General features: G+C 39.0%; 1 protein-coding gene across 1 annotated transcript; it reads left to right on the top strand.

The window, feature by feature from the left end:
- The first annotated feature begins 2,984 nt into the window (after window positions 1-2,984).
- ISOC1 (isochorismatase domain containing 1) lies at window positions 2,985-19,021 on the top strand. The gene is made up of 5 exons (XM_015615558.2): window positions 2,985-3,305; window positions 12,671-12,790; window positions 12,948-13,151; window positions 13,532-13,648; window positions 17,546-19,021. The coding sequence occupies exons 1-5, from the start codon at window positions 3,006-3,008 to the stop codon at window positions 17,690-17,692; spliced, it is 888 nt and encodes a 295-aa protein (XP_015471044.1). The 5' UTR covers window positions 2,985-3,005; the 3' UTR covers window positions 17,693-19,021.
- Window positions 19,022-27,189: the final 8,168 nt, after the last annotated feature.

The following is a 27,189-nucleotide window of genomic DNA, read 5'->3' as shown; positions in this document are numbered from 1 at the left end:
AGTTAAACTACTGTGAAAATACTGACTGAAGCTGCAGTGTAAGAGAGAGAATTTGAAACATGAAAAGATCAAAGGCTATATAATATGATACAAGCAGAAATAAGACACAGACCAAGGCCAAGATTAGCTGTCACTTGGTAAAGAAAGCAGCTATGGCTTATTGCCTTTATGTGTGTGCAGGGGTCTGGCAGCTGTGCTCCTCTGCCTGCAGGACCTCCCAAGCAGGAAGGACCAGCCCCTGCTCTGGGTCCTTGACCTGAGGGGCAAGAGTGGGAGCAATGGTCAGCTGCAGCAGAAAAGCCCCTCATCATCCAGGTTTTGGATGAATGTGGGTACTGCCTTGACAATTTCTTGTCATTGCACACATTTAATCCTGTTAGCAAAACTTTTTCTGTTATTTAAATAAACTTGAATCTGGTGAACATACTAAAATATGTTATGTGTTCTGCATAATAACTGATTTTTATTCAAATGTATTCCTTTATAGACAGCAGAAAGGTAAGAATCTGGTATGACCTATTCTGTTAATACAGATATATCTGTCTTGCATAATGGAAAAAGGAAATCCATTTAAAAAGCACCATTAATCCACAAAACCACTACCCATGCTATGTTTTAAAAGTATATTGAATTTTAGAACTGCACTCAATTAAAACAAAGTACAAATAAAGAAACAGAAACCAGTTTAAGTCACACAAAATAAATAGAATTCACTGGGTGTTCAATTTGTCACCTTTTCTTTTGGAAAACTGGAATTGATTCAAATCAGCTAATGACTAGGCCATAAAATTGTTCACCCTGTAGTCCTCTACTCTAACAGCATTAATGACTGACTGTATCAATAAATTAAATCAGCAGAACAGTAAGCATGGACAAATAATTAAAATAAGCCATGAACCTTAGCTACTGGACATTTTTTATAGCTGGCAGGTAGAATAGAGTTGAAAATAGAGGTGAAAATTTATTTTTTTCCTCAGCTAAATATTGTCCTGTGCAGGACAGGATTGAGTGTTTAAATCAAACCTGGATGGACAAGCTGTCCACTCTTTTGAAACTATTTCTTAACCACAGAGATGTGTTCAGTTAGACTGAATACATAAGTTTGACACTATCTCCTTTGGAAAGGAGGTGGAAATTCTGTATGAAACCACTGAATTCATTGGCAGTTAGATAAGGCAGAAAAAATGAGTATTTTAGACTTGTGATTGAATCTTTTTAAAACCTTAGTATGTGTAATTTCTGCCTAGACAGTATAACTTCAATGTTTTTCCAGTAATGTGCAGATGCCATTGCACACTTTTTTCTTGGGTAGTGTATAAAATAATCACTTTATTCTGCTTCAGTGCCTAGTGAGTACACAAGTGAGTAAATAAGTAACTGCAAAAGACCACTTAACCTTGCAATTTTTTAATCACATCATATCAACAGTGTATTTTCTGGTGAAAAAACACAACAAACCAACAAAACAGTGAAAACATAATATTATCATTTAACATGTCAGCTCCAAATTTCTATCAGTATATCAAGTATATCAGTATATCAAGTATATCAGTATATCAAGTATATCAGTACATCAGTAAAGCCTGAGAACAACTTCCATGGAATCACAGAATGGTGTGGTTTGGAAGGGACCTTAAAGATCATCTAGCTCCAATCCCGCTGCTTTGAACATGGTCACCTTTCACTAGACCAGGTTGCTCAGAGCCCCATCCAACCTGGCTTCGAACAATTCAAACAGGGTGTCTGCAGTTTCTCTGGGCAGTCTGTTCCAGTGCCTCACCACTCTCACTGTAAAGAATTGCTTCCTCATACCTAATCTACTCTCTTCCAGTTTGAAGCTGCTTTCCTTTGCCCTGTCACAACATGCCCTTGTAAAAAGTCCCTCTCCATCTTTCTTGTAGGCTCCCTTGTAGGTACTGGAGAGCTGCAATTAGGTCACCCTAAAGTCTTCTATTTTCTAGGCTGAACAATCCCTATTCTCTTAGCCTTTCCTTCTAATCAACTCAGTGCTTCGACTTGTTGGTATTTAGCAAGGCAGACATGCATTAATCCTGATGGTGCTGGCACTGCATTAGCATAGTGCATGAAAACATCCACTTGCTTTTAACACAGAGTATTTCCTTTCTATGCAAGTATCACACTACTCAGATATTACCCCCCAAGCACACTTTAATATAACAGAAACTCCGGTAATTATGGCAAAAATACGGGTAACAATTTCAGCTGTCACTCATTCCTGGAGAAAAAAATAAATACGACAGAGAGCATGAAGCTGCGAAGGAAAAAATATGGGGCTGTTTCTATCCTGCTCACTTTGCCTCATCCGTGGATGGAGCTGGGAGCTCGGATCCGCGGCTCGGGCACCTCTCGCTCTTCAGAAACGGGCAATTCCAAAGGAAGCCTCGTGCGAGAACTCAGCTAGCAGTCCCCGATCGAGGTCTAGGCTGATCACCCTCCGAAACAACCGGGCACATTTCAGGCTCTACCAACAGGTTTCCTCCCCAGCGTCCACGGGACCGGCCGCGCCTTTCCTCGCCGTGGATGGGCCCGGTGTCCGCCCGCGCTCGGCGCCCGCCCTGCCCTGCGCAGCCCGCGGCGGGCTCTGCCCCGGGGCGCGACCCTGCAAGGGCCCCGCCGGGGCCGCCACAGCGGCCGAGTCCCTTGGCCCCTCTCCGGGAGACACGGGCTCCCTCCGCCCGGGCGACAGCGGGCGCGCCCGTCCGGGGCTGCTCTTCTCACCGTCCGCCTGAGCACGGAAGGCACAATCCCCCTGCCCAAGAGACCCCGTGTCCGCCCAACGGAGGCGCCCCAGTGGAGCTCTCAACCCTGTGGGGTTACGGGGCACGGCCGAGCCCCATGGCGGGGAGGAGGAGCAGCAGCAGCCGCAGCTGGGATTGGGGCCCGCCGGCACCGCCCGGCCGGCCGGGGGGGAGGAGGCGGCGGGAGGAGGAGCGGCGGCGCGGACCGCAGCGAGCTGGCGGGGCTCGGCGCGGCGGTCCCTGAAGATGGCGGCGGCGGAGCCGGGCGCTGCTCCGGGCGGCGGGGGCTGCGCGCCAGCGGGCGGCGGCTCCGTGCCCGTCCTTTTCTGCTTCTCCGTTTTCGCGCGGCCCTCCAGCGTGCCGCACGGCGCCGGCTACGAGCTGCTGATCCAGAAGTTCCTCAGCCTGTACGGGGACCAGATAGACATGCACCGCAAGTTCGTGGTGCAGCTCTTCGCCGAGGAGTGGAGCCAGTACATCGACCTGCCCAAGGGCTTCCTGGTGAACGAGCGCTGCAAGGTGCGCCTGGTCCCGCTGCAGATCCAGGTGAGAGCCGGTGGCGCGGCAGCGCCGGCCGCCACAGGTGCGTGTGAGGGCGGGCAGCCCGGCCCGTCCCGCCGCGGCAGCCCCCGACCCCTTCCGGGAGAAGCGAGGGACCCTGGAGCCCACAGCCCACACACAGCCCGCGCTCACTTGTCTCTCCGTGGAAACTTTTGGCTTCCTAAGCCGGGGAGGCAGGTGCGCTTTGCGCCTCGTGTGTGTGTGGTAACCGGGCTTTGCCTTCAGCCAGCCAGAACTTACTTGGCGTCATGAATGGGGAAACAAGTCAGGTGGCTGAAGTAATCAGTGCTCTCCGTTAAATCAGGCGGCTGGTGCTCCCCGGCCTTAACCGGAGGTTAAACTCAAAGGGTGCTGGTGGGGTGGGCTCTGCCGGAGGTCGGTATCTTGTAGTTCGTCAGAACCTCTGTGAACCTCCTTGCCTCAAAAAGCCCTTTCCGATGTACAGGTTTATAGCTTGGTAGTTCTGTAGCCACAAACTAGGAAGTCAGACTACCAGACAGATGCAGTTACAGATGCTTTCCTATGAAGATACTTTTATGCCCACTAGAGGCTGGTGCAAGTTGCACTGTATTACTTCCACTCAAAACACATTGCTTCTTACTATCTCCAGGATCAAAGAATTCAACTTAAAATCAGCCCAACAAACCAAAACAAATCCCAGTAATAAACCCCACATCATTGCTGTTTTTATTCAGTATATTTTAAAAAAATTTACAATTAGGAAGTTTTAGTTTGCCTAGCTGACGTTTCTAAGAAGTTGGAAAAATGTTATCATAAAAGCTGAAACATTGCTTGTCTTCTCTTAATGTTTTCAGAAATGGCTAATTCAGCCTGCTTGTAAACTGTGCTTAATCATAGTGTATTGTGCGCATAAACTCTCAGCATGGCCTGTTTGCTTACACTGTACATCAAGGATGCCTTCAGCATCTTTTGTTTTATTCTTAACTTTATGGATGGAAAGAATGGTTAAGAAGAACAAACTAGTTCAATAACATATTATTAGCTCTCATCACATTCTGTTTAAAACTTTTCTGTTTCTGTGTTGTAAACAGAATTTATGGGGACCCAGTCAGGAAAACTGGAAAGGAACAGTCTTTCCAACTTGCAAAAAGAGTTGGTATAGGTGTTAATTACAGCAAGGACTCTCAAAACAGAATTTGTGTATTCTGGGCATATAACAATGTTGCAGGTCAGAATTTTGGCTGTCATTTGTGCATGCGGATTGCTACTTTGCAAAGACTCCCTTGCAGATGCATTCTGCCTTGAAATTTTAAATGCAGCTCAAGCATTTGTAGCAGGACATAGTCTTGGAATGAAGGTCAGTATTGAGACAAGGAAGGCTACATCACTCCCAGGGTGCAAATGTGCTAGACAGCTTTGCAGGGATTCAGGATGAACCAATATTTTATGTATTATTGCTTATTTGATTGCCTACTTACACCAATACTATTGCAGTTCTGTGACAATTGCAGCTGTTGATACGAAAAGGATGCTATTTGTGGGTTATTCCTTGATATGTTTCAGCAGCTGTGAATGAGCTGAAGACGTCTCAACTGAGACATCACAATGATGTCAGTCAGCTTGCCTTAAGCCAGAGACAGGTGCACAGAGATCACTTGAAACATTTGGTATGATACAGACACAGCTATGCTTTTTAAGAAAGACCTTTATTACCTTGTGATGGGAATATTATACTTTCTTTCAGGCATTGCCTCTATCATATGCCCTTCTTTCCTTCCCTCCTGCCTTTCCTCCCTTCCTCCCTTCCTCCCTCACTGATGTTTTGTCTGCAGTTACACACAACATTGATATGTCAACTCTGTGTGTGGCATAGTTAGTTGAATCACTGTTTTGGATGTATGTTTCAAGAGGGACAACTTTTGCTCACTGATGTAATTAGAGTTTCATATTTAGAAATATATTTTTGGCTTTAAATTAAAATTTAGAGATGTTAGCAACTGTATCCCTAGGCAGTAATTTCAGTGTTTTTGTATGGATGTTTTATGAAGTATTTGTATGCATTTAGTTGGAGGTAGCATTTTAACCTTTAAGGCAGGTAGTGCCTGTAATCTCTGGGATGTTATCCTTCCATTTTGATTCCTGTGCAGGCCTGTCATAGAAGAATGCCTTTTGGTACAACAGCTCACAAAATGTCAGCATCAAATGATGTTTGGTTGGGCTGTTTCAATTTTTTGTTGCTGCAGCTCAGGGGGGCAGTAATCTCATGGAGAAATTGCCATATGCTTCACTTGGAAAGCCACTCCATGAATTCAGTTCAAGGCTTGATCTGTACATTTTCTCTCCGGTTGTTTTGTGCCTTTGTGCCATCCTCATATATTTGTTTGGACATTTGTTTGGTGTGGGTGTCCTGACAGGAAACAGTCACTTAAGCTTTTGATGGCCATGCAGTGTTAGGCAGGCTGGTGGGGTGCACTACACTGTGCTGCTCTGCCTGGCTGCTGCTCCTCAACTCAAATCTCCTCAACCACAGACTTGGAGTGAAGAGGGGCATTTCCTCAGGCCTCCCAGCTGGAGGGACTGCATCTGCTTTTCATAAATTCTAAGTCTTTTATAAGTCTTTTAACAGAAGACTATAATATTTATAGTTTGGGTGAGGGAATCCACTTTAATTGCCTCTAAATAGACTTATATAGTGCTACAAAAATCATTGTGTTCTCCTGTAGTGTTGTAGCTGCCTTTGGAGGAGAGAAGTAAGGAAAAAGACTTCAGTGATATCCAAAAACAAGACAGCCATATACACATTACATCTGTGTAATAGAAGAGTTCAGGCAGCTTTCAAGTATATAACCGTGAGAGGCTATTTCACAGTTGCTGTCATAACTTCAAGGTGACTTCTCCTCTGGAGGACTTGTGCTCTGTATTTGCAGACTGGTAAACCTTAAGATACTGAAGCTAAAAGGGTAAAATTATTACTGGCATCATTGCATAAAGCATATCTATTTCAGGATGGGTTTTTTTTGAGACAGGTTGATGTCTCAGGCATATCTTTCTTTTTCTACCAGAAAAAACTGCTTGCAGAATGATATTCAACTGTTGCTGAATGAGAAGGTAAATAAAATATAACAATGCACAGATTCTCACTCTTGTTGCACATATCTGATATTGCTTGGATAGTCTGGAACTAGAACTAACAGTAGCTCAGGCACCCAAGTCCATTTTCTGAAGACCAGGAAAAGCCAAAGCATAAATTGCAGAGGTGTTATTTGGGGGTTTTAGGGTGAAATTATTAATTTTGATAAATTAGTACATTCCTAAATAAATAAGTTTTTTAAAAAGCAGCATATGAAACCTTAAAGAAAGGGGGAAAAAAGGGCTGAAAGTACTAAAAGGATTTTTTCCCTCAATTCCAGACTCCTTGTTTGTTCATCTTTACACCAAGCATTTTAATAATTTTAAATTTTGCTGAGGACTTTTGTACTACATTAGTTATATGTACATCATGTGTTTTTTTAACTAAATCTGTCCTTTTAAAATGCTGAATTACATGTAAAAGACTGCACATTGGCTTAGCATAAGATAAATATTTGTTTCTAAATTGAAACACTTGTAACCTATTTTTCTCTTGAAATACATCAAACTGAATTTATTAATTTTTTTTCATTTGAAAGATAGGCAGCAAAATACAACTGAATCTTACATATTTCTTTTAAGAAATAGAGAGGGAAAGGTGGTAGCTGTTTTTGTTTTTGACTCTTTTATGCCATTCTTAAAATACCAAGATTGCAACATCCCCCAGTCTGCCCTTCTAGTAGGTAACCTTGACTTCATAAATCTCAAGTCACTTGTGATGTGAAATAGGGTTATTCCTTTGCTTCCAGTTTCTTGTTCATTACGAATGCTGTGAGGTAATTTAATTTTGTATATATCATGATTTCCTGGACTTGGAACACAGAAAGATAAAAAGCCAGTATATGTGAATATTTTTGTAAAGCTGAACCTGTAATTATAGTACTTCATCATAATCACATTTTTTCTGATTAATAATAATCAGTAGAGATGACATAGATGAGAAAAATCACTTCTCCTTTCCCACCTAGGTATTTTCTAGAGGAGGATTTAAAGCTCTATGTATCTCATGACAGCATACCTTTAAATCCTGGTCTGGACAAGGTCCTAGGGATGACTTCTTTAGCTGAGTAAAAGAGCTGCATCAGGTTACGTGACCATTTGATGTACCTATTCTGGTTGTGCTGTGAGTAACCTTCAGCTGGAGGACAGAAAATCCTAGCTAAGAGAAATGAAGTGCAACAAATGGAAACGTTTATATACTGTTGAGAAGAACTTCAGGTCATTTGTATTTTTATGGTTTTTTGGGGTTTTTTTTGGTTTTTTTTTGTTTTTTACTTTTATTTTGAGTTCAATTTGTTTAATGTTGTATGCAGAGTGGATTCAGACAGGTACTGTGTGGCTACACTGGCTCGCAATCCTTGTCCAGCCTGCCTCTTTCTGCACTGCAAGCAAACAGGTGTTGATGTGCCAGCCCTGGTTTGATGTTTAGGTGTAGTTTTGTCCTCACCCCTGCTCTTCGGGATGTAGCACTGGGAAGGTGTGGAGGTGTGGGTGATATTCACTGTCAGGAGATGTGGAGGAAATGGACGCTGTCACAGCATCCTTGTAGAAGGGGAGGATGACATTGAAAGCAAATGAGTAGTAAAATTTACATGGCACACTAAAGAACTGGCAAACTAAACCTTTCCTTTATACATAGTAAATACTTACATGAATTTATTTATGGGCTGTGTTAGCTGCTATTTATGAAACTTAATTTCAAACTGCCTTCTGCTGCGCTCTGTCCTTCCCACATCTGCTCCTCCAGGTAACGCCAGCAGGTGTTGACTCTTTGATCTTAACATCTATTTCTTCCAGTTTCCTGTTGTTCTGCCACAATTCAGACTGCAAGTTAATCAGAAATAAATATTAAAATTAATATATCTATTATTTGTGTTAGATTTCGTAAAAGCTTTTATTTAGCAAATACACAGTTGGCACAACTTTATTTTAGAGAACTGATGGTATGAATCTGAAGGTGCAAATTAAATCATATGAAACCAACTTGACAATAAAGAAAAACTCCAGCTTTTCTTGTGCTTTTTTGACATAAACATATGAGATTCAGCCTATAATAAGGATACTCCTGGCTGTTTACAGTTTTCTTCTGCACTTCACTGTCAAATCAGAATAAAATTGAATTGTACTCTATAAGATGGTTTCTAAATCCATCGTTTTTAATTATTCCATTGTCCTTGTCCTTGACAAAACTTGGGGCAAGTACTGTTTTTTGCAAAAGATCCCAGGCTAGAAGGAGCTGCAAGCATCTGAAAAGGCAGACTTCAGGTATTTCGGACAAGCTGGAGAAACAGGGTGCAATAAGATGCACTTGGAAGTAGCCCTGTAGAAATAATCAGCTACACAAACAGAAGATGAGGGAGAGTTCAGGGGATGATTTGTAAGTTTAAAATGCACCTCAGGAGTGTAAGTATCATCAATTATGAAAAGAGCAAATATTTTACTGCAAAGTACAAAATAAACCGGGCCTGGAAGGGCTGTGAATTGGCTGATTATTTGAGGCCCTGCTAAAGCAGTGAAGTAGTATGGGCAGAGAAACACTGCTGTGATAGTAGCATTCAGTGCCTCATTCCAGACTGCAATTTGAAAACTACCCCAGGGAGGACCGTGAAAATAGCTTGAGTTGTAGGAAGAAATACTAAAAGCATTAGATACATTTTAGAATAAGGAGGGGGAGGGGGAGGTCTAAAGGGAGACCTAAAGGTCTGAGTCTTGAGGTCTGATAGTAAGTTTTGCACATGGTTATCCATGTGAAGGAGGATGGTAATGCTCTTGTGTTTCAATTTCACCCTGGACCTAACTGGAAATAACACTCTTAAATGTCAGGAAAGGAGCTGTGGATGAAAAAACACTGAAAGGTAAAGGTATTAGAGCTGCGGGATGATTTTTATAGGAGTTCTGTTGCTGATGAGTCAGACCATGTGGCTGTCTCTGAAGAATATTTGTTTGTTTGATCCTTCTGTAGTGGCAGACTAAGCAGCTTCTTGAAGACTTTCCTACTCTATTCTCGTTTGTTCCTCTGCTTGGGATGGTAGTGCCATCTCGTGCACTGGCAGAGAAAGGTGCATACCAAGGCAGCAGATAAACTTCACATAAGTCATTCTACAGCCCATGATGGTTTGTGGTTGTTTAGACAGATCTTAAAAAATTACAGAATTACAGAATGAATTAGACTGTAAAAGACCTCTGAGATCAAGTCCAACCTATGACTGAACACTGCCATGTCAGTAGATCATGGCACTAAGTGCTACCTCCAGTCTTGCCTTCAATGCCTTCGCTGACAACGACTCCACAACATCCCTGGGCAGCCCATTCTAATAGCTAATCACCCTGTCTGTGAAAAAAATCCTTCCTGATGTCCAACCTGAACTTCCCCTGGTGCAGCTTTTAAAGTGATGGAAAGATTTAAAAGAGAAAGTAATAGTCTTTGCTTGTCATACAAACACTGAGACAAAATCATGCATTTTACGAGTAGTAACCACATTTATAAATACTGTTTATTCCAATTATTCTATTTTTATTGCTGAGTGGTAGGAAAGTTAAATGTCATGATTGACTTCTGGGATGGTAGTAAGTGCCAGAGCTGGAGTGGGTCACAGTAGGTGCTCACTGTGGTGTTGAATTGTACATTAATACTGCCTGCCAAATGCATTTTGCATTGTTCAATCATTTATCTGGATGGTATTCAAGAACAAGGTGGTTATTTAATTTTACGTCAAATCTTTCTGAGTCCCAGGCCTCATTCATTACCTGGAGTAGAGTTGCAGAAGTGTTATTTGGGAAAAATATCTAGAGGCTGCCTTCCCTAACCCTTTGATCAAATCAGCTACTGCATTGCTGAATGCGGAAAATCTCCAAGGATGGAGATCTCACAACTGTGGTAACCTTTTTCAGTGCAGCTGTGTCTTCCACATGAAAAAGATTTCCCTGATGCCTGTTGTGATGCTCTTTTGTCTTCCAGTGAGCCCAGTGTTACATCATCTACACTATGGTTGTTACAGTATTTGCCTCTATAACTGCTCTATAGCTGTATTAATAGTGTTGCTGTTTGTCTCACAAGGACTGGAGGAACTATGTTTATGAATGGTTGCTGCTTTGGCCGTAGTGGTGTAATGAATCTGAGAATTGAGGGAATTAGCATTTACAATTGTTAGCATACAAGTAATTTTCCCAACTGTTTGAACAGGCCATTGCATATGTTTTGAGCATGACCATTATAAAGCATGGCCTTGGGAATTCAGATTAACAGCATTTTACTCTGGAGACGTGTGGTGAATCAGTGAAAATTTTGGAACCAATATTTATTGATTTCCAGTTCCTTTGTGGTGAGTTGACCTTGGCTGGTCACGAAGCTGCTCCATCACTTGTCCTATATAATACAGAGGGGAGAAAATATAACAAAGAAGCTTGTTCATCAAGATAAGGACAGAGAGGGATCACTTGCTGACTACTATCATAGACAAAACAGACTTGGGGAAATTAGTTTAATATAGTGCTAATCAAGTGCTGAGGAGAATAATCAGCAATAAGAGCAAATGTAAAAACACCTCTTCCCCACCCCTCCCTTCTTCCCAGGTTCATCCCTCTTCAGCACAGAGGGATGGGGAATGGTCAGTTGTGGTCAGTTCACAAAACTTCACCTCTGCCACTCATTCTTCTCACACTCTTCCCCTATGCCAGAGTGGGTTCTGTCCTGTGGGAGATAGGATGTCATGAACTTCCCAAATGTGCGTCCTTCCCAAACATGCTCCAGCATGGGCTCCTCTCTAGCAAGTCACAGGTTGTGCTAGGAGCCTGTTTCAGCGTGGCCTTTCAGAGTCACAGCCCTCTTTTAGGCATATTGCAGACCTTCTTCAAGGCTCTGCTGTGGGGTCCTCCACAGACTGCAGGTGGATTTCTATTCCACTGTGGAATCCCATGTGCTGGAGGGGCACACCTGCCTCACCAAGGGCTGCACCAGGGGCTGCAGGGAAATCTCTGCTCCAGCACCTGTGGCACCTCCTGCCCCTTCTTGTGCACTGACCTTGGTGTCTGCAGGGCTGTTTCTCCCACATATTCTCACCCTCCTCTCACAGCTGCTGTTGGACAGTGGGTTTTTTTACCCTTTCTTAAATGTTAGCATAGAGTTGTCACCAGCATCACTGATGTAGCAGAGCTGTCTTGGATTCAGCTGGCATTAGTGCTCTCTTGACATGAGGCTGTTTCTGGCATCTCACAAAAGCCACTCTACATTTTTCCCTCACTACCAAAACCTTTTCACATAAACTCAATACATCTTCTGAAATACCTTCTTCTACAGATTTTGTAATTTTGTTTCTGTTTAAAACATAACAACCTCAGATTGCAGAAAATGAAGTGCACATAATTAAGCTCTTTATTCAATTTGATTTATCTGTCTGCTGAAAAGCTCCTGAATGGATGCAATTTCTCTTGAATTGCCTTACAACTAAATGATAGTATGTAGATCTTTTCTTTCCCTGAGTTTCCATCTGAAGCCCTCTACTTTGGTTCTACAGGTAGTGCACATAATTTATTTATACAAATACAAAGCGCTCTTTCTAAGTGGAAGACAATTAAGTATTTGATTTATTTTTCTTATCCCCTCTCTTCTACCCCACTTGATAGCTTGTATGAGGGAAACTCTAGGAGATAACTTTTGTCATTAAAATGTATTCAGTTTGGTTTCTCATATTTATAGTATTCTCTACTTTCATTCTAGCCTTTGGACTTTCATCAGACTTGTGCTAAAAGATGTCACAGACAAATCAAATTGACTGCACAATGGGAGTACTGAAAATATGTGTACATAAAATATTTGAAAGCAAGTGGAAGTCTGAATTTTTTTTAAACTTTAGTTTATCCTGAGTCTATATCAGTTCCAAGAGTTGTGGATTTAAAAATGAATTTGAGGAATGTAATTTTGCTTTTGGTACTTTTCTTTTGCTAAAATTTAGGCAGTATATTCCTCTGCCCCCTTCAGAGTTCAAAAATTTCTATATACATTTATGTTGACTTGTGCTTCCCACCTAATAAACTTTTGATTATGTATTGATAACTGTACCTTATTGTTTAGTATCATCTATTTGTTTGAATTTAGAAACATACCAAAATCAAGCTTGAAAAACTTTTCTCCTATTTTGACTCAAAGTAACATAAATCCATAATCTAGCAGAGGTATTGCAGATGAAATCTTCCCCATTCTGCTGCATTTTTGAAAGGATGTCCACTGCCAAGGAAAACATTATCTTTATTTCTTTTTTCAGATTACTACTTTGGGCAACCTGACACCCTCAAGCACTGTTTTTTTCTGTTGTGACATGCAAGAACGATTCCGGCCTGCCATCAAATACTTTGGTGATATCATCAGCGTGGGCCAACGACTGGTATGTTGCTTTTTTTTTTTTTCTTGTAGTCAGTTTTGATCACTCATTGTAAACTATTATTTTATATGTAGTCTAACAATTGCTTAGTATTTGGTAATAGCCATGTCTTTGTTATTATTGTTCTTTTTTTGTTTTGTTTTTCTCTGTCCCCTTACAGCTCCAAGGTGCAAGGCTCTTAGGAATTCCAGTTATTGTCACTGAACAGTATCCCAAAGGTCTTGGCAGCACTGTGCAAGAAATTGATTTAACAGGAGCTAAACTCGTGCTTCCCAAGACAAAATTTTCAATGGTGTTGCCAGAAGTTGAAGCAGCATTAGCAGAGATCCCTGGCGTCCGGAGTATTGTCCTCTTTGGAGTAGAAGTAGGTGCCTTGCCATTCTGATACTGGTTTATGGTAATATCTGTTGGCCCTCAAAGGCAGCACCACTTTCTGTAATTAAAAAAACCCCTCAATTTATATTACTTAGAGCTTAGATATCCTCTACAGAATAAGATATTTCTGTGTTGTCTTTAATATTATTATCTCATAATAAAATTTGAGATGAGATACTTGTAACCTACAGGCACTTGCCTCAATCTTAACTGGCATTTAAAATGCATATTGAGTTCCATAATACTGCCAGGGTAGAAAATAAGCATTTGAACTCTAATTAATTATGACTCAAATTTGTGATTGCGTTATTTTCATTTTGTAATAATGGTTTGTTGGTGGCTTTTTTGCCTTTGATTTCTTCTCTGTAGACTCATGTCTGTATCCAACAAACAGCACTGGAATTAATTGGCAGAGGTCTGGAAGTTCATATTGTGGCTGATGCTACCTCCTCAAGAAGTATGATGGACAGAATGTTTGCTCTTGAGGTAAGTTTCTTAGTCAAGGCTTTCTTCACCTTGGGTTGGTATGTTAAGTTCTCTGCTTATTGTAAGCTAACAAGGAATTTCTATGGACAAAGCAGTGAATAAATGTAGATTTGAGAAGAGGTGAGATGCTGTGATTCTTAAAATAGCATTTAAAATGGAGAAGAAGTACTGCCTTTTTTTTTTTCTTCTTAAATTATGATTTAATATTCCTAATCCAGTTTGGGATTTTGCAATTTCAAAGTGATTGTTTCATGCAATATAGATTGCTCTGTATAAACGTTAGCATTTTAGCATATCCCTTTGTGCAGGGTGATCTTCACAGCAGAGCAAAAGTGCTATAAAGGTTTTGCTTTTGTTGTTCCAAAGAGTATTTATTCAGGTGCTGGAATTCTTGAAGTGCAATAAAATACAGTATGAGATCCTGTTCAAATCTCCTTGTACTTCTGTCCCTCCTTCTGCTTTTCCTCATCAGTGCAAATTAAAGCTTAATCACAAGACTCTGATTATAGTAAAGATTCCCCTCCCCCCTGCTTTTAGGAGCTTAGTCTAACTAAATGTTGGGAAAGTGGATATAAATGTAACAAGAAGATTTAAAAGCACATACAACTATGTGGTAGCAAATTCATGCAAATGATTTTTTGATGATGTACTCCTAACATGCCTACAGGCATCACTGTTGAAAGTCAAAACCTGATATATACATTAAGTATTGCAATTTTTTGCCTCAGGCCCTAACAGTTATTTGAAGTAAAAACTAATAATAACCACTGCATGTTATACTTGTTCATAGATTTTGAGTAGACTTAATTTCTTAAAGGCTAAAGAGAAATCCCCAGCATATAGTGATTGATGAAACCCGTGACTTTGATTAAATGGAAACCTAATGTCAACTGTCACATAGGGCATAGGGACACACACAGAGTTACAGGAGTGACTGAAGTCATGGACTTCCCAAATCAATGTAGTGCAGCAGCACTAGGAGATGGAACAAACATAGAAAACCTGAAATCTGTTTGTCTTACTGTGTATGTTTTGGTGCATTTATCACTTGCACTGTCTGTAAGCGTAGAAGTTGGGCCAATGTAATAAAGGTTAAAACAGTGACTAGGTAGCTTTGCTTTACTTTATAGTCAAAAAGGTATTGATCTTTAAATTGTGGTTGCTTGCCAAAGCTGTAAATTTTTCAGTTTTAGGTAACCTTTTGGCCTTTGCGACGCTTTCTCAGTAAGCAAAAGAGAATGCTTCGCTGTGGTTATCAGTCTTTACAGACTTGAAGTCATCAGTCTTTTGATGACTTCATAATACAATTATTAAGACAATAATGATTCAGCCAACACTCAACAGTGTTGGGCCAGTGGTAATACCTTCTCTGCTGCACGTGGCAGCACATACCAACATTGTCCTCTTCTTGTGCTACAGAGCCTCACCTGAAAATGCTGCTGAGGGATGTGGGCTAGAACAAGCAAGACATGGGCATGCTTGGGAGGAGGAGACCAGGAGAAATAGACACGTCCTTAATCCTGATTGACTGTGGCATACATTTCTTAGGGAAGTGGGCGACATATCCAAGAAGGTCTTGGGTAATCCTGCTTTAGTTTCACCGTAGAGCTCACAGTTCCTAGTCATATTCTTTTTAATGAGTGAGTCTAACATTTTCTCTTGTGCAAATTTATGCAAACTGGTGAGCTGAGGTGAGTTTTGTTGATCAGGGTTCCTGGACCCTTTTCCTTACCTTTCTGGGAACATGAGTGCAACATTTACCTTTTCACAAAAACACAGCCCTCCTTTATTCACCTTTCAAGAATAATAGAGAGTGACTTTGCAGTGATAACAGCTAGCTTCCTCAGCAACCCCAAATAACTTCCAACTGGTCCCATCTGCTCCTCCAGTTCTCCACATTTCCCATCACATAGCATGTGTTCTGATTGTACTCGTGACTAATATGCAAATATCTGAGCTGGTGTACTAGGAAGAGCAATTTTACTTAATTGATAATGAAAGCTTTTATGTCTGCTTGGATTATAGGTTGTCTCCACTTCCGTTGTGTGCTTAAAAATGAGAGCAGGCGAGAACTTGTAGTTAAAAAAAAATCCTCAGAAAACAAAAAAATCTCAAAATTTTCATTGATGAAATAACTCAGCTGAACAGTTCAAGGTTGTGACTGTTCTGAATCTCTGCCCTCTGTGATTAAGATGACTTATACCAGTGCTTGGTCTCAGATTGAGACAGTTTAGTCTGCTCCTGCTGGATTTCTTTTCTGTTCTTTGTCTTTTCTAATTGTTTCTGCTGTGTGGATGCAACATACTGTCAATATTTTCCTTCTTCTCAAAAACAGCATTCTAAGAAAACTTGTGATTTCCTTGGCAATCATTCAATATGCTTAGCAAATGCATCTCTTAATTTCTGCTAAGCTGACATCTATAAAAATTGTATCTAGTCTTAGAAAAGGACTAGATATAAGGTAATTCCAACCTCTTTGGACATGTTATGGTATGCTTTGCTTTTAAAGAGAAGATGCTCTCTGTTTTCAATCTTCATTCTCTCTTCAATTTCACAGATGGCAATGGTTTTTTAAGTGTCTAGGTGTTTTTTTCTTCCGCACTAGTTAAAACCAAAAGCTTTGTATTCTTGGAGAGGCTTATGTTGAAAATATAATATTTCATATTAATTTTCCTATTTTTCTTCTCTTTTGTATACATGTGAGGTTTAACAAATATGGTTGTATGGAGTAGGAGAGCCGAGGAAGGTAGCTGCTTTGTTTCAGTTTAAGAATATTGTGAGGCTTGTTGCTATAATGGCAAGCAGGAAGCATTGACTTAAGTAAATTCAACCTTTTAGTTTGTTGTTATGTAGACTGTAGTTGCATATACTTTACTCCTTGGTCCTTTAAAGTTAATAACTTTCACCCATTAGTTGCTTTGTAATTGAACAGTTAGAAAGTCCAGAAGTTCTCTTTGCTTTAATGATTTCAACTGAAACCTGAATGTACATAGCTCTATTCTCTGCCACTTGCCCTCCCTTAGCTCATTCAGTATCTGATGAAATTTGGTGGAGCATGCAGCTGAGTAGAGGATGAGGGAGGGAAAGCTGACTTCATGAAGAGTTTTGCTGCCAAAGCATCTCTATGATGGCTGGGAAGATGATGGGGGGCATGGGTTGGTTGTCCTTCGCTGAAGGTGTAACTTTGTTATGTAAGCAACAACCACAGTTTTAAAAGTACAATAATTTTACAGTAAGTCCTGTACCTTGCAAGCCACTTTTGGTTTTGCTTTCTCTGCAGCTATACATTGTATCCCGAAGCCTGTGTAAACTGACTCTGGAGTTACTTGCTATAATGAAATACCATTTAAAATGAGCTACTGTTATGCCAGTGTGATCTACAACATCTGTAGAATAGATTTTCTTGCTTTCTCCAGAGATTATTGCTACTAGTGCTCTCTGTAGTCCAAAAGCTGAAGTAGTGGTATATAACAAGAACTGAAAGAGAAATTGTTACAATTTCTTGCCTAATGCTTTTATGTTGAACCTTGCTATTTTATTTTTCCCCAGGCCTTTCATCTGCATGAGAGTGAAGAAAGCTATCCTCTGGGTTATGCATGGGGAAAGGGTTGTTTATTAAGATGTGTGGGGCTGCTGCCTATTAAATCTGACTTGGGGAAAGAATCCAGTACAAGTAGAAAAACTTACTTGTAATCCAGGGCCGCCTTTTGTCATAGGAAAGTCTAAACCCAGTCAGTTTTTATAAATTATACCATGAAGTAATGCTGGAATGGAATTGGCAGTATTTTGTTAGTTGGACATGTTTTTAAAAATGCTATCCATCTTTTCTTTTAAAATTCACTCATTCACATTTGCAAATATCTCACATGATTTCCTCTCTGCTCTTTTATTTTTCAGCGTCTTGCACGTACTGGAATTATAGTTACTACTAGTGAAGCGATATTGCTGCAGCTGGTAGCTGATAAAGAACATCCAAAATTCAAAGAGATTCAAAATCTCATTAAGGCAAGTGCCCCTGAGTCAGGGCTCCTTTCCAAAGTTTAAAGCAGGCATGGAGGAAGCAGATCTCACTGTCCTCTTTACAGAGGAATTAAAGCTAAAAACGCACATGTACACCTTCTTTCGTTCAAAATTTGGTAGGACAGCAAAATTAAAAATTTACATACTTGTGCTTGCCTTAGCAAAATTGTCTGGTTATATGTCTGGGTGCCAGTGTGTTCTGTTTAGTTACAGCTGTCAGAGGTTTTGGATAACATAGGAACCTTTTATTGTCAAATTTCTTTGTTTGAAAAAAATAAATTAACAGAGGTGCCTGTGAGCCCATACTATACACTGATTGTAACAGCTCAAAAAAATGCATATTTCTGTGACATCTCTTGATTGTGTGCTTTGCAAGTGTTCTGTGATGTCCTGTTTTACTTTTGTATTAATAGAAGATGATTACTTACTGAAAAAATGTGATGTGATATGCTTTAATGTTATATAGAAATAATTTTATTAGGGCATAAATTAAAACTAAGTAAGATAAATGGCCTATATGTACGCTTTTGTTCTCTAGGATAAAATTTAAGCACTTTGCTTCATAGACAAGACACATAAATCAAGTAGAGCTGATGCTTGATTGCCCTAGGTAGCTGAAGTCTGCATCATGACTTTTGATTATGAAATTGACTGCCTAAGGCTGTACTTTACTTAAGTGTATACAAACAGAAGACTGTTGTGTAATGAGTTCTTTATAAACAACAAGTGTAAACTCCTTCAGAACTTGCAAATATTGCCAAAGCTTTAATTTGGAATGCTAGGGATGTTTAAAGATAACTTTTCAAGTTTGAGTGCTAAATCTACTAATATGTTTAGATTTATTTTACTTTGTTTAACCCCCAGTTTAGTTAGGTTGAATCATTCTATCCAATTTACTCAAAAGGGCTCTGAAAGAAGGCTTAGCTTCTCTGGGGTTTTATGCTCTTATTGTGGGCTGTAGTTGGGTGGAGTTTGAATAGAATCTGGTCTGAAACATTCTTCAGAAAAATAGCATCTTTAACATAATGATATATATTTTTTCTATCTAGAACTAGTCTTTTAACATGTGATTGTTCATAAAGGCACTTCCTTCATCTTCTAGGGGATTAAACAATGTTGTATAAAGTTTACAGTGTGCCTAAGACATTTATTTTTTTAAAGGAGTACTAGATGTCATACTAAAACCTGATCTTTTTGGTAGAAAAGCTATTAAACTACATGTATTGTTTTAAATTGCTTATTTTCCCCACAAGATGGCTCTAAAAGATCTGTTTCATAAGTAAAAATAGTTTCAATTGTTTAATATAACCTTTATATGTTCAAAACAAATAAAGAGTTAACATTTGCTGTCTCTCTTTCGCTTGTGATATTTATTGTAGAGCAAATCCTGAAAGCTGTGTTTGCCGTGGACCTTATTCTAGTTTGTACAGCTGTGGAAGTTCTATGGATGTCATGGGAATTTTGTGTAAAGATCAAGGGTAGATAATGTTGAATGATTCTGGTCTGCTGCATCTAGTTACAGTGTTATTTAACACTCTAGAATATGAGGAATGAACATTATGCTTCAAGCTAGAGGCTGGGATGCAAGTTGTGTTAAGAGCTTTTGTCCTATATGACTGACCTACTTTTAACCTTCTTTTCTGTTATATTATGTTTCTTAGCAGTACAAAGTTCACTTACGTAAATCAACAGCTGTGTACAAAAGTGCTATAAATTTCTTATGAAATAGTGGGTTTATTGCCTTCTTATGCCACAACTTTTATGTGTTGATGGTACCAAGAGACAGTAATTGAAGGAAAAACTATAGCATTTTTTCTCACATTTATTTCTGGAACAATATCAATTGCTTCAAAAACAAATGAGGTAGTGGTATTTGTTACTAAAATTTTACCATTTTCTTAGAAAAGTAAGTTGAAGGACAGATGTCACATCTTCCTTTATATTCATCTTTTGCCACAAGGGGGTTCATTGAGTAGAAAGATGGCACTATGAAAGAAGCTATAAATATACTGATATTCTCTGTGATGATTCTACTTTTTTTTTTTTCCTTTAATTGGCATCACTTCTGTGGCACACTAGATTTTGGTCAAGATTCTTAATTTGTGGGTTTTTTCCCCCTTAAGCCCCATTATTATTTTATAAAACTGAAGTCTTAGATGTGAATTTAGGGGTGAAATACATTTCTCTTATGTTAGATGGTTGCATTATTCAGCATCATAAGGGTCATTCAGATGAGACTGTAAGAGTGTTTATTTAAAAAGAAGAGAAAAAAATATTGCCATATTTCTCTTATGTAAAGTAAGTTTATTCACAGGATTTGCTTCTTCATTGCTCTCAGTTGTCTGTATTTTCAGTTCTCTGGCAAGTGGGTATTCCAGTGCATTAGAACAGCAGAAATGAGTCATTTAAGAAGAGGTCTGTGGGCTATTGTGTTACCTAGAGTAAGTACTGTATTGTCCTGCAATAATGGGAAATAAATTAATGAAATAACATGGAGGAGGATTGGTTAACGGTATACTCAGCTGACTGTGAGGAAGCTCTCTGTCAAGCTTTTCTTTATTTTTCAGACTTCACCACAGCTATGGCTAAGCAATACAATTGTCTCCTGCTGTAGGTGGCTTCAGCGTCGTTTCTCTTTTCTTGGGGAGGCAGAAAGATACTTCTTGATGGAGAAGGGTGTTTTCCCTTGTAGGAGTTCTGGTTCTGTGCAAGTTTGCTAATGTGTAGTTTATCTCACTGCAGTAGGTGATAAATAAATGCTGCACTAAGTATATTAAGATATGTGCGTGATTAGTTTTAGTCTGCTAAATCCTTACAAAGATGAGTATTTTTTTCTTACTAGGACAGTTCAGGTTTTGAGTTTAAAATGTGATCCTGTTTATTCACAGAACCATGGTCCTTTTATTATTTTTCCACATGCATGATAATTTTGCATGAACTAAAGCAAGTAGGGTTTCCAGTGAACTTTGCAAAACCTGAAAACAGAGAATGAATAAAATATCAGCTATCGTGAGCCAATGTTTTCCATTATGGCTGAAGAAATTATGCTGTGGGACTTTTCCACCATCATTTTTGCACCTGCCTGTCAGTAACTCTCAGGCACATGTTCAATTACATAAATCATGCTGCTTATTGAGCATATTTCTTATAAGATGTAGGAAACTCCTTATCAACCCCATGCCCTGCCTTCATATTTATTACTTTATCTAAAAAATTACATTAATCTTTTGGGAGAAAAAAATTCAGATCACTCATTTTCTACTGCTACAGACTGTTTTTCTCTGATGTTAGAAATGAAGGGTGGATACATTCTTGTTTTAAAAGCTTTGTTTCAGCTGAAAAGTAATTACTGGACCTCTGGAGCCTTGAAGAGTGGCAAATGATGTTAAAGACCTTTCCTTTGGTAAGCACTACTACTTTAGTAGTGCTATGTAGCCCACTTCTTCTTCAGAGTATTTTTTTACCTTTTGAAGTGTTAATGGCAGAAGAGGGCAGTGATTTCTAGAATCTGGGTTTTGTTGTTTTTGTTTTTTTTTTTTTTTTTTGGCTTGCTGGATAAATTAGATTTAAAATGTACTAATAGGTATAGCAGATGTCCTTCAAATAGGTCTAGAAATTTTGCTCTGCAAATCGGCTATTGCAGGAAATCCATGAAAAAAGTTTTGATTGTCCAGTGCCAGTTTCATCTTAGTAGTCATCAAGTTGTTAGCCCTTTCTGTAATCCCAAGTAGTGCTTCTGGTACAACTGATGGTGTGTGTTGCTCCTCTTACATGCAGCTGTGGGTATACATAAATAATACCCCATAGTGTGGGGTCTGGTCTTTTATTACTCATTTGAATTGCGTAACTTAGTTTTCCATATGAGATAAAAGGATATTTGCAAAGGACTGCTGTGAATGGAGGGAATTTATTAAGTATTAGCATGCTTAGGTCAGCTTAATAGACTTACGAAAACTGCCAGGGTTGGCAGCTCTCCTGCCACTGACAGCATTAGGCTTTACTTTAATGAAACCCTTTTATCTGCTCAAGAGAGAAGATTGAGCAAACAAATGAATAGAGCAGTTAATAGAGAATAGATGGTGAAGTGCAAAGGCAAAATGGGAAAGAAAAAGTTTCCTAATTATTACTGGTTTGCTGCTTTTTTTTTTTCTGTGGGGATGTTAGGAAGCTGGAACTTTGTTAATAGAGAATTACCTTACTTTTCAAAATCTGAGTAGAGCACAGCAGTCATTACTTCTATCTTGCTGTGCCCTTTATTTTCTTCCTGTACTGATTTTACCGTGTTGTCATTTTAACTGTCTAAGAAGCAGACTCTGCTAAACTTATTTTGGCTCTAAGTAAAATTGTCAACTGGAAAGGCAAATATTCTGCTATCAAAAAAGGAGGAGAAGGGGTTGGAGAAAGACTGAAGATCACCATGTACTTGGCACTGATGTTCCCAAGGCAAGTATTGCCTGTGCTGTGGTTCTGACCTTCAGATTTTGATCCAGAATTTAAGGATTTCATTGGGTATGTTAATAATTTCAAAGGGACTTGAACTGAGGCATTGCAGACAGGGAAGACTTCATGAAGTAGGTATCTTGGGATTCTGATTCTAGCTAATGGGAATAAGCTAAGTGTCTAGCCAGCTTGTATCAGTGTTTCTACTTTAGGTCTCTGGATAGCTTAAAATTCACAAACTTAAGAGTTATTTCAGCCATTATCTATCTTCTGTTTGTGTGTGTATTTGCATGGTGGCACTGTTCAGTTTTCTTACATTTCTACTCAGGCACTGAAAATCTTGGGAGTTTTTTCATGTTGAATAACCCTGCTGGATGTTCCTAGTAAAAATTGTTTTATCCAAGGAATATATTGATTTCTGTGTTGTCTGCTAGCAACAGTCAGCTCTGTTGGTACTGACAACAGAAGCTACTAGATCTATGGGTGACAGTGACTGGAGGTAACAAGAAGTATTAATGCCAGGACCATCCAAAGGCTCTGAGCAGGCTTTGCCATCTCCTGGTGACAGACCTTTGCAATGTATAGTATCAGTCGCTCCAGGGAAATACTGCAAAAAGTCAGTGAGAGCAAAATAGCAAGTTTCCTTCCAGGAAGCAGAAGTAGTAGAATGCTTTCATCTCTCTCCTGGGGTCATATTAAAGGGACGAAAGGCTAAAGTCTGCTATGGAACCACTCTTCCCAGTGATAAACATCTCATAATTATCTGAAGGTCAAGCAGAAGACTGAAACTGAAAAGCTAAAGAACATCAATTTTATTGTTTTAGACAGTTACTTTATTTTAATGAGTACTCAGGAGGATACTCAATCTGCAGGAGTTGAGCCCAGCAGTGAATGACCGTTCAAAATCCCCCAAACACTGCAGGTCTACCAATCATCAGCTTGTAAAAAGAGATAGGATTAGAAAATTTTCCTGAAAAATCATGATTTGTGGATTATATTAAAATGTAACTGTATTATATTAAATGCTTTCCTCTAATCATGTATCTGTGAAACATGGTTTCTCCTATAAAAAGTGTCAAAGGTTCATTCCAGATGGCATATTTTAGTATGTTTTAGTAATAGTAAAGGTTATGTTCATATTATCAGTAGTTTATGACAACTGGGTAGCATATAGCAGGTTTACGTAGTGTATTTTCTGATGATCTCCTTATACAAATATTTTCATGTTTAAAAATTCTGTATTTCATACTCCACATATGGAAAGAAGGGCAACAATATCTGCATTCCGTGTTATTAATAACCTAAAATCTGTGCATTCTCAGTGGAAAACTGACTAACAAATGCTGAAGTGCTATGCTGAAGTAATTTCCTCTATGAAAAACCTGTTCTGAGCTGGCAAAGAGTAATAACTGAAAATATTTCTTGTAATGCATTGTGGTAGAAGAAGATTAGGATGCGTAACAAAACATCACACCTTGCAGGGATATGCAGTATAGCAATGAAGGACAATAATATGAAGGTGAAAATTACTATATATATATTATATATATATGTGAAAATGTGTTTAATGTGAAAATTATTTGAATATGACTCTTTTTTTTTCTGCTAGACAGGTTAGTTAATGTAGATAATCTGTACTTCCACTGCTCATTATCAGTAATTTTCATTACTGGAGAAATAACTTCTGCATTATTTTTAACTTGCGCTCCAGATAGAGTTTAGATTGTTTTTCAACATCACCAGATTGAACAGAAACTTCAGATTTTCTCAAACGTGTGCCTTCATTATGCCTTTATACTGACACACCAACAAGAGTCACAGAGGCCAGTCTGATTTGAGATAGATTCACATGGATCACCAGTCCCTTGGTGATCCTACACCTTCTGCACAGCTGCACCAGGGAACTCTGCGGCGGCTCTAGTCCAGCTGCTGGTGCAAAAGTGTGTCTGTGACAGATGCCACATAAAGTGGACCAAGATGTAACATCTGAACAGCTTTTGAAATAGCTTTTGACACACCTGTTATTCTGATGACTGAGCAGAGACAGCAGTCAGGCCTTCTGAATCACATGCCTTCAGAAGAAGATTTTTAAGGGCTGAATTCCTGCTCTTTCTAGTTCTGAAAGTTCTTGTTGTCTGTTCTCCCAGGCTAATACATAGGAGATGACTGCTCAACACATGGTTTACCTCCTGACATTATGGATTTGAACAAAATACATTGATTCCCAAAAAGGATCTGGTGCCAAAGTGGAATTTGGGCACAAATTTGGGCACAGCACCAGCCTCTTTTTATATTATGTTGATTTAAGCTGATCCTTCAAAACTTCTATGATATACAGAAGAGGAAAGCACTGTAGCCAAACATTAACATTGGCATAGGAATGGTAAGAATTTCTGCTACCATAGACTTATTTGTTTCACATTTTAAATGTTACAGGGAATTTTGTCATTGAATGTCAGAAATCCGGGATATGCAAACATGTATCAAGGATATTAAACATATACCAGGATATCAAACAGAGAAGAATAATAGAATTCAAGTCCAAGTGCCAGTGGTATCTTACAGTCTTTAGTGGTGGAATGCAGTACTTACAGACCTAATTTGTCCACAGAAAGAAATTGATGTGAAATGAGGAAAAAATAGGAAGCAAATATGACTTTATAGTGACAGTCACACAGAATAAGGTTCTTTATGAAACCCCACTGTAATATTGTTGATGCATGATACAAGCCTCTGCTCCCATAAATACTTACAATTAATATGTCTTCTCTTTTCCTTGTATCTGCAGAGAACAGTAAGAGATCATTCCTTACTGGAATAAAAGCCAACAAAGAAAAATTTCAGAGTGCATAAAAAGTGGAAACAAAATGTGTATGTGCAGAGAGACTAATTCTTCATATCAGGGGTTTTGCGGGCATTCACAGAAAGTATAGGACAGCATTCTACTGCTTGTCTCACTCCGCAACCTGTTTCAGAATACCAATAGAAAAAATAGAGTAGAAATACACAGTAGAAAAATAGAGTAGAAAACAATTAGTATAGTATTTTCAAATGTAACTTGGGTTCAAATACATACTAGAATGTTTTCAAAACCTTCACAGATAAGGGAAGTCACTTTATTTAGATTCTTTAAAAAATTCAGTTGTTTAGAAAATGTGGGCTATATCAAACTATTAGTTTTGGACTGATCCTTCTAGGTCATCAATATTTTAAGTCTATTAACCTGTGTATGCACACAAGTAAATGTTTATAAAAATCTTTGCCCTTTCAGAAGTATATGTTTCTATTATTAAAGCAGGCTTCCTTTCATGTCATCTTTCATTCTGTAGCCAAGAGGCACATGAGATGTCTCCCCACTGACCACTCCTCATCCATTGGAATTGCTGGACACCACTCTCCTGTTACTTAATTTCTCTGAGGATTTAATTCTGGAATCCAGATTATGACACCAATTTATTTGGGTTAAGGATTTCATTCTGGAATCCAGATTATGATACCAGTTTATTTGGGTTAATGATTCGATTAACTCATGACTAATCCCCTTGATTGTGAAGAGATTAGACATTTAATGAAATGCAATAATTTCACCATGTGTTCTTTTAAACAAGCTAAAAGCTCGTGACAAATCCTCAAGATATTTCAGTGTTTCCACAGTCTTTAGTGAGTTAAGTTTGCTTTTTTTCTAGGGTAAGTAAATAATCTTTATTTTCCAGAATAATGTGTGGAATAAACAGAAGCACTTGTGCCTCACCAACAGAATAATTATTCATATTTAGCAATTGTTACTAATGCCCAAAGCATTTTTTTTCTGAAAATGCTAGTTGCGTTTTTTTTGTTGTTACATGCAACCTTGCAAAGACTCAATTATTCTTTTAGGCTTTTTAAAACCTGATGGAGTAGACTTTTCTGTACAGAGTGTTACCTATTGCTGCCCTGTAAGACAGAAAGGTCACATCTGCATTACCACATTACCACATCCTTGAATAAAAAAAATCAATAGTATTCAAGGATCAGTGAAAAAGGAGCACAGAAAGTTGCTAGGCAGGCATTATTTGCTTCCTATATTCAGCAATATAGTAAAAGATTCAGTCTGGCTAGTTTTAACTGTGTTAAAATGGAAACCTCAGTTGGCCACAGTTGAGAGACAGCTTGGAAAGCTGTTCCTCACTGTTTTCCAGTTGTTAACAGTTATTTTCAAACTGAAAGGCTGGTGTCTGGCTGTGTCTTATTTTGGATGTTGTAAAAATTTAGGAGTCCCAGTTACAGGCCAAATGTTCAGTGTGAACATAATTTTTAAATGGTTGACATTTTAAACTAGTGGGATGAAAGGCAATACTTGTTCTCTAGAAGAGCATAGGGGGATAAATCCTAGCAAAAAAAGAAAGCTATCAGGGCTTTAAGAGTTATAATCACAAAAGAAAAAGACATCAGTCAGGAGTGGCTTCAAACAGGAAATTAAAAACAATTACAAATCATCAGAAGAATGTGTTTTTGAATCTACCTCCAGTGGAAATGGCAGCACAAACTCTGACTATTTTCAAATAAAATACGCATGTGTTTCTGGCATGAAAAATCCTGGTAATAAATAGGAATATAAGATATATTTGCTTCCAAAAATCAGTAGCTGGTTAAAATTTAAATGGTGAGCCAAACTCTGAATATTTGCCACTTCATGGAGACAAGCACTTTGCATCTTTGCATAGACCACCTGAGGCTGATGGGCCTCCTCATATGTGCATTGAGATTATCAGTGGGTCAAGACCATGGTGCTCAATCAGCATTTTTTCAGACAAAACTCCCAACATGTTAGAAGACTTCTATAAGAAAAAAATAAGTCCAGGAGTTGAATCCAACTCCCCTAATATGCTCAATAAATATTAAAGTTATAAACAAAGACTTGTTTCTGTAGGGATAGGTAAGTCATTGCCTTGTTGCAGTGTGTTTCTTGTTAATGGTATGTTCTTTTATTGCCCAAGTTGATGGTTTGGTCCAAATGAGACCCTCCCACCCCACACTGTCAATCTACCCTGAGTCTCCTGTCAATCTGTCTTAGGCCCACCACATGCTTGGAATTCCACTTC

The sequence above is a fragment of the Parus major genome, chromosome Z, assembly GCF_001522545.3.
Source record: "Parus major isolate Abel chromosome Z, Parus_major1.1, whole genome shotgun sequence".
Taxonomy (NCBI): Eukaryota; Metazoa; Chordata; class Aves; order Passeriformes; family Paridae; genus Parus; species Parus major.
Note: the sequence above shows the minus strand (reverse complement) of the source record. Positions and strands in the feature narration are given on the sequence as shown.